Source organism: Budorcas taxicolor, chromosome 8 (assembly GCF_023091745.1).
Source record: "Budorcas taxicolor isolate Tak-1 chromosome 8, Takin1.1, whole genome shotgun sequence".
Classification (NCBI taxonomy): domain Eukaryota; kingdom Metazoa; phylum Chordata; class Mammalia; order Artiodactyla; family Bovidae; genus Budorcas; species Budorcas taxicolor.
In genome coordinates, this window is record NC_068917.1 from 40,190,592 (window position 1) to 40,199,034 (window position 8,443).

Sequence of the window (8,443 nt, forward strand, 5' to 3'; positions counted from 1 at the left end):
AGGTAGGCTATTCAAGAGCAGGGACATTACATTGCCAACAAAGGTCCGTCTAGTCAAGGCTATGGTTTTTCCAGTAGTCATGTATTGATGTGAGAGTTGGACTATAAAGAAAGCTGATCATCAAAGAATTGATGCTTTTGAACTGTGGTGTTGGAGAAGACTCTTGAGAGTCCCTTGGACTGCAAGGAGATCCAACCAGTCCATCCTAAAGGAAATCAATCCTGGGTATTCATTGGAAGGACAGATGTTGAACCTGAAATTCCAATACTTTGCCACCTGATGCAAAGAGCTGACTCATTGGAAAAGACTCTGATGCTGGGAAAGGTTGAGGGCAGGAGGAGAAGGGGACAACAGAGGATGAGATGGTTGGATGGCATCACTGATTCAATGGACATGAGTTTGGGTAAACTCCGGGAGTTGGTGATGGACAGGGAGGCCTGGCGTGCTGTGGTTCATGGGGTCGCAAACAGTTGGACAAGACTGAGCAACTGAACTGAGCTGAACTGATATGTGATAGTGAAAGAATGGAGACAGCCTAAATGTCTATTAATATCAATATATAAGTATTCATTCCATTCATACAATGGAATCCTATGAAGCCAAACAAAAGAATGAAGAAGCTCTTTACTTACTGACTGTTAAGAGAATGCCCTTCAAAACTACTGGAGAAGAACATACAGACATGTTTGAAGAGACACACAAAAAAACTGATGAGGCTGACCTTATTGATGAGAGTGAACCGAAGTGTGAAGGACAATTTTTATTAATAGTAAGTACTTTTTAGTGCCTTCTGCATGTTTGAAATCTGTAGGAGAGGACATAGGCAACCAGAGGAGAGCAAACACATATTTTGGAAGGTTCTTTTTTTTTAAAAAAAAAAGCACTGGTTAAAATAAAAACTTGCTTGTTATTTACAAAATCTGTAATAGGCCATTCTAATAATATTTGTTTGGAGAATTAAAGATGTCCTCTCCAACATTCTTAACTCTGATAAGCACACTAAAGAAGTTAAGCTTTTAGATAAAATATAATTAGTAGAGTCACATGTTGAATAACCATGATATCCACAGAGCTGCACAACGTAGCTCTATTGGGATAAGATAAAATATTAAAATTTCCATTTCTATTATTTTATCTTATAATATTATAAAGTAGCATTTCGCTAAGTTTTGTCTTACTCATTGTGACCCCATGGACTGCACCATGCCACAATTCCCTGTCCTTTATTACCTCCCAGAGTTTGCCCAAATCCATGTTCACTGAGCTGGTGAGGCTATCTAATCATCTTATCCTCAATCATCCATTTCTTTTGCCTTCAATCTTTCCCAGCACCAGGGTCTTTCCCAATGAGTTGGCTCTTTTGCACCAAGTGGCCAAAGCATTCGTGCTTCAGCATCAGTCCTTCCAATGAATATTCAGGTTGATATCCTTTAGGATTGACTGGTTTGATCTCCATGCAGTTCAATGGACTCTCAAGAGTCTTCTCCAGCATCACAATTTGAAAGCATCAGTTCTTCAGCACTCAGTCTTCTTTATTGTCCAACTCTCTTATCCATACATGACTACTGGAAAGTCACAATTTTGACTGTATGGGCCTTTGTCAGCAAAGTGATGTCTCTTCTTTTTAATAAGCTGTCTATGTCATAGTTTCCTTCCAAGGAGCAATCACCTTTTAATTTCATGGTTACAATCACCATAATTTTGGAGCCTAAGAAAATACACTCTGTCATGGCTTCCACTTTTTCCCCTCCCATTTGCCATTAAGTGATAGAACCAGATGCTATGATCTTCATTTTTTGCATGTTGAGTTTTAAGCCAGCTTTTTCACTCTGTTCTTTCACCTTCATCAAAATGCTCTCTAATTCCTCTTTGCTTTCTGCCATTAGGGTGGTGTTACCTGCATATTTCATGTTTTTTATATTTCTCCTGGCAATCTTGATTTCAGCTAATGACTTATCCAGCCTGGAATTTTGCATGATGTACTTTGCATACAAGTTAAAAAAGCAGGGTGACAATATACAGCCGTGGTGTACTTCTTTCCCGATTTGGAATCAGTTGGTTGCTCCGCATCTGGTTCTAACTGTTGCTTCTTGACCTGGATATAGACTTCTCAGGAGGCAGGCAAGGTGGTCTGCTATTCCCACCTCTTTGAGAATTTTCCACAGTTTGTTGTGATCCACACAGTCAAAGGCTTTAACATAATCAATGAAGCAGATGTTCTTCTGGAATTCCTATGCTTTCTCTATGATCCAACAAATGTTGGCCATTTTCTCTTGGTTCCATTGCTTTTTATAAATCCAACTTGGACATAGCAATGTTTTCAGTTCACGAACTGTTAAAGCCTACCTTGAAGGATAATGAGCATAAGCTTACTAGCATGTGAACTGAGTGCAACTGCAAAGTAGTTTGAACATTCTTTGGCACTTCCTTTCTTTAGGATTAGAATGAAAACTAACCATTTCCAATCCTGTAGCCATTGCTGAGTTTTTCAAATATGCTGACTTACTGCATGCAGCACTTTAACAGCATCATCTTCTAGGATTTTAAATAGCTCAGTTGAAATTTCATCACCTCCTCTAGCTTTGTTTATAGTAATGCTTTCCCACTTGACTTCATATCCAGGATGTCTGGCTCTAGGTAAGTGACCACACCACTGTGATAACCTGGGTCATTAAGACTTTTTTGTACAGCACTTCTGGGTATTCTTGGCACTTTTTAATCTCTTCTAATTCTGTTAGGCCCTTGCCATTCTGTCCTTTATTGTGCCCATCCTTGCATGTAATGTTCCCTTGATATCTCCAATTTTCTTGAAGGAATTTCTATTCATTCCCATTCTATTGTTTTCCTCTATTTCTTTGTGTTGTTCACTTAAGAAGGCTTTCTTATCTCTCCTTGCCGTTCTCTGAAACTCTCCATTCATTTTGGTGTATTTTCCCTTTCTTCCTTGCCTTTCACTTGGCTTCTTTTCTCAGAATTTATGTATACCTATTCATGATTTATAAATTATATATTAATATATTACTTTATAGTACATAAAGGCTTCTCTGACTGGTGGTTCAGGTGTAAAGAATCTACCTGCAATGCAGGAACCACAGGAACACAGGTTCAGTTTCTGGGTTGGGAAGATCCCCTGGAGAAAGGCATGACAACCCACTCTAGTATTCTTGCCTGGAGAATCCCAGGGGCAGAGGAGCCTGGCAAGCTACAGTCCACAGGGTGGCAAAGAGTTAGACACAACAGAAGCGACTTAGCATGCACGCACAGTATATAAAGTAGCATGTGCTGTGCTGTGCTAAGTCACTTCAGTCGTGTCTGACTTTGTGAGACCCTGCAGACTGTAGCCTTCAGGCTCCTCTGTTCATGCGGATTCTCCAGGCAAGAACACTGGATTGGATTGCCATGCCCTCCTCCAGGGGATCTTCCCAACCCAGGGAGTGAACCCACAGCTCTTCCAGCTCCTGCTTTGCAGGCAGATTCTTTACCACTGAGCCACCAGGGAAGTCCATAAAGTAACACATTAATATAGAACTTATAAATCATAAACAGGCATACATAAATTCTATTGCGGGCCCAGTCTTTTTTAATCCATAGAGGATTATAATAAAAATGTTTGGTAACCATTGCTAAATAATGATTTTCCACATATATAAGGAGAATTTAAATGTACTATAAGAATATTTTATTGGGGCATAGCAAGCAGCAGCAGCCATAAACTATGAATTTCTAAATAAAATGGTGACCCACTCCAGTACTCTTGCCTGGAAAATCCCATGGACGGAGGAGCTGCAGTCCATGTGGTCGCTCAGAGTCAGACACGACTGAGCAACTTCACTTTCATTTTTCACTTCCAGGCACTGGAGAAGGAAATGGCAACCCACTCCAGTGTTCTTGCCTGGAGACTCCCAGGGACGGGGAAGCCTGGTGGGCTGCCGTCTATGGGGTCACACAGAGTTGGACACAACTGAAGCGACTTAGCAGCAATTCATTTGGTACAGCACTTAATACAATGCTAACTAAAGAGAGATTACTAATAAATAATAGAATTTTGAAGTTAGGAAAGAAATTATATATCACCTATTTCAAGTCTCAAACATGAAGTAACTACAAGCTGGAAAGAATAATGTTTTCCATGTCGTATGCCTGACTCATAGTGACAGAGCCAAGTACAGATCCCAAATTTCTGAAACCTTTGTCTTTCAACTATTCAACACATAAACATAGATAGACAGAAAGACTGACAAATATTTAACAAAGTATTCTCTTTGTGACCCTATGGAGAAAAGGAGAATACTAGGTTATCAGCTATTTAATTTCAAAGACCTTTCCCTTTCGTTAAATATCTATCTGTCTTTATATCTTTCCAAGTCAATGGTGGCTCAGAGGGTAAAGAATCTGCCTGCAAAGCAGGAGATCTGAGTTCAATCCCTTGGTCAGGAAGATCCCCTGAAGATGGAAATGGCAATCCACTCTAGTACTCTTACCTGGAGAATTCCATGGACAGAGAAGCCCGGCCACTTACAGTCCATGGGGTCACAAAGAGTTACACATGACTGAGCAACTAACACACACACACAAAACCTATTTTTATTTTTTCCTTTTTTCTAGCCTTCCCAAAATCACATCCTGTTTTAGAAGAAGGAATAGTGAATTTTCTTTTTTATTATGTTAATTTTTTAAGCCACTGTATATCAGAAAAATTCAAACCTGAAGTTAATCCTGCTTTTGTCCATCTCTTCTACCAAAAACAGCCTCTGAACTCTAAATGTCTTTCTTTCTTATCAATAATCCTCTGCAAATAATCCAGCACAAGAAATATGTGCCCAACCCTCCCTGAAGGAAAGATGGGATGAAAAATGCTGAAGAGAAATTTAAAGTATTTATGGAGATTATTCAGACACGTTTTTAATAACTGTCTTATATCTGTATTGTCCCTTCACATTTTGTAGCATTTAAGAAATCTGATTTTATCTCCCCACAGACACTGGGTCAACCACGGCTATGATACCTAACAGTTTTGTCATATATTGGGAAACTGATAACCCTGTTGGGTTGAGAATAGTGAATGTCATACTGCAGATAATCGCTTAGCCAAGTGTCCAGCATAAAGTTAGGCATACACTACCTAATTCTTTTTAGGTCAAACACTTGTAGTCACGTGAAGTGACACAGCCGAGGCCTCATCTTTCCTATTAAGACAGGATACTGAGAAACGCAGACTTTTCCTCTATGGAGACTTAGAGCTCCAGGCATTTAGGGAGTTGGCTAAATTCTTAAAATGACTGGGAGGGATTAAACAACAACAATAAAAACATGCCTCTGGAACGGCCAACGTTTTAGCCACACACCACACCAGGACAGCAGGCCGCTCCTCATTCCTTTCCCTCCCAGGGGCAGAAGAAACTACATTTCCCAGTGGCCCTCAGGCAGCTTCCGGTGCAGCGCGCCGGCGCTACTTCCGGGCACATCTTTTACGTCAGTTCATGGGACCCGACTTGGGGCTGAGGCTCATTTTCTTAATATGGGTTCTTTCGTTTCACAGCCCTTTGAGCCGGTCAAGTTCGTTGCGACCCCTGAGGCCACCTCCACCGCTAAGCCCGCACAGGTCACTGCAACCGAAGAGCCAGCCTCTCCAGAGCAAGCCCCTCTATTTAATAACTGCTGGAGCTGTCGCGTGCTCTCCGGGTCAGGGCTGATAGGGGCAGGAGGGTATGTGTACTGGACGGCGCGGAAGCCCATGAAGCTGGGATATCCCCCGGGTCCTGGGACTATTGCGCAGATGATCTTCGGCATCAGTGAGAGTCTGGGCACCACCCTTGGGCCGGGGGAGAGGGGGAAGAGGAGATCAGACACGTGGGGCGTGGGGCGTGGGGGGGGGCGGGGGAGCAGGGGGGCGAGGCACCCCGGTTGGTCATGTGGCGGCAGGCATCCCCTCCAGTAAGAAGCGCGGGGCGGGAAGAAGTAGTTGCTGGGATACTTTTTTTGCTTTGTTTTTTCTTAAATAACACTATATATGTATATATATATACTTTTAAGAACTCTAGCCTCAATCTTTTTAATCCTATTGAGAACTATTTGCGGTCAGACGTCCAGGATGTGACACACAGCCAGTCTTTGATCCTGGGTTTATCTGTCACCAAAACCCATGCTTCTTTTCTAGGTTGTGGAGAAAGCCTGAGTGAGGGCACTTGACCTTTGGCTTTGAAGGTAAACTGTAGACATGGGTTCAGAGCTCACATATGAGGTCTTCTATTGTGAACCCATAGTTATTATTTGTAAGGATACTAGGTGATGGTCAAGATGTCTTCTGGTAAAATGTAGTGATTCTTTTAGCTCTTTAGATCAATTGAGTGAATAGAATTTTAATTTTTCATATCTCTTATCGTCTTTAGATTGCTTAGATCAATTACTTTTTTGCACAGGGAAAGTAACAGAATTTTTTTCTCTCAACTTTCCTTTTCTGAGCTTCAGTCTTCTATAAGATATCTTCAAGGATTAGAGTTGACATATACGAAAGCACTTGGTACTTTCATAGCACATAAAGTACTGTTTTATTTCCCCCCTAGGCATTGCTTGCTGGGGTGTGGTCATCCTGGCAGACCCCAAAGGGAAGGCCTTCCGCACTGAATGAAAGTACCACCAGTGAATTTGTCGTCTCTCCATGTCCCCATGACACACAGAGGAAGAATGGCACTTATAGATGTTCTGGACAGAAATATGGACATTGACAGACTTCAGTCCGGCAGATACTACATGACTGAAAAGACAAACATGGATTGTCATTCATGAGTCATGACTGTTGATGGCGTTCTTTGCAGGTTCCACAGGGACCAATAAATCCCTGAGAAAAGAAAAGAGGTTCTGTGTCTTATTTGAGGAAGGAGGGTATAATTGTAAATATATATAGAGAGAGGAAGTGATAAACCAAATGGGAAAGTTAGCTAAAGTTATTTTCAATAGTTCTTTTTATCATACTTTTCCTATAATTGGGTCAGCACCTACTATCCTGGATAGGTATCATATAATACACAGAAGTATATAAAACATGTATGTGCATACTGCTCATACTTCCCAAAGCATTGTCAGATCCACGAACTTTTGAGGGTTTACCAGCTACTCAGAGGAGGTTATGTCATTGGTGGTAAGTGAACATTAAAAAACAGAGTCCTAGTGATATGCCCAGGGTCATTCAGCGATGGTGTTCGGACTTGTTCTTGTCTTTCAAAACTAGGATTGTTCCCAGGAAGCAAGAATTACCTTTATGAAACAATTGGATAAGCATAAAAATCAGCATAAAATAAAAAGCTTAAGTACCAAAATACTTGAGAGAAATTCAAAATCTTTTGTAGTTTTTTTTGTGTGTGTGTTTTGTTCTTTTCTCACAAGCACTGGAAAAGTTTCTGTGATGAAACTGAGTTGCTTTTGAGATAAAGACTGAAAATTAGATACTTTATGCCTGAGAGAAGTCTGCTTCCTACTAGGTTTTTAATTATTTTTCTGCAATACTGTGGTTTCTAAAGTTGTGTGTAGCTATTTTTTTCAGAGCAGACAAATACTCTTCAGCTCAACTGTGAATCACATTGTCTACATTTTGGATGGTAGGCTGAATAAGTAGATACCTTTAGGGCTATTTTTTTGACATTGTATATAAGTGAACAAGTCTATTAAGCCTCACAAATGACAATAAGTCTTGCATTGTCTACAGTAGAGTTCATGGCATGAGTGATTATATATCTATCCAACTGAGAAGGTTTTTCAACATAAAATATTTAAGTGAAATACTAAATTCAGTTATGTGATGTTAGTGAATACAGAAGTTTTAACTTAGAAGGGACCAGAGAGGACCCAAAGTAGGGGACTTCCTTGAGGACCCATGACACGTGTATGCTCATTTGCTAAGCCATGTCTGACTCTGACTGTAGCCCACCAGCCTTTGTCCATGGGATTTCCCAGGCAACAATACTGGAGCGGGTTGCTATTTCCTTCTCCAGGGGATCTTCCCAACCCAGGGATTGAAACGACATTCTCCTGTGCTGGCAGGCAGATTCTTTACCACTGAGTCACCAGGGAAGCCCCCCATGACACATGATCATCCACTAAAATACCTATGAAGACAAGTTACTAACTGCTTTAAAAGGTGACCCATTCTGTTGAAGGAAAGCTTCAGTCCTAACATTTTCTTAGTTTTAAAGCCAAATTACAGTTTGCTCATCTTGGCTTGATTTCCTGGATACATAATGTAACTCTTAAATGTATATATTATAATTTTAGCATGTTTCTCAGGATTCTTACCAGTATGAATCTTTAACCAAATAAAAGCTTTTTCCAAATAAACTTGCCCATAGTATACTGCCAAATTATGTTTGGCAGACTGATTCTAAATCGAGAAAGGAGTATGTCAAGGCTATATGTTGTCACCCTGCTTATTTAACTTATATGCCGAGTA

General features: G+C 40.6%; 1 protein-coding gene across 1 annotated transcript; it reads left to right on the plus strand.

The window, feature by feature from the left end:
• Positions 1-5,480: 5,480 nt before the first annotated feature.
• On the plus strand, positions 5,481-6,852 carry DMAC1 (distal membrane arm assembly component 1). The gene is made up of 2 exons (XM_052645199.1): positions 5,481-5,792; positions 6,564-6,852. Exons 1-2 carry the CDS (start codon positions 5,519-5,521, stop codon positions 6,626-6,628), a joined length of 339 nt encoding a protein of 112 aa, XP_052501159.1. The 5' UTR covers positions 5,481-5,518; the 3' UTR covers positions 6,629-6,852.
• Positions 6,853-8,443: the final 1,591 nt, after the last annotated feature.

Excerpts from the sequence above, each read along its gene's own strand:
- DMAC1 (XM_052645199.1), top strand. The coding sequence starts at position 5,519 with ATGGGTTCTTTCGTTTCACAGCCCTTTGAGCCGGTCAAGTTCGTTGCG. Across the intron at positions 5,793-6,563 it reads GCAGATGATCTTCGGCATCA|GCATTGCTTGCTGGGGTGTG; the intron begins GTGAGAGTCTGG and ends TTTCCCCCCTAG.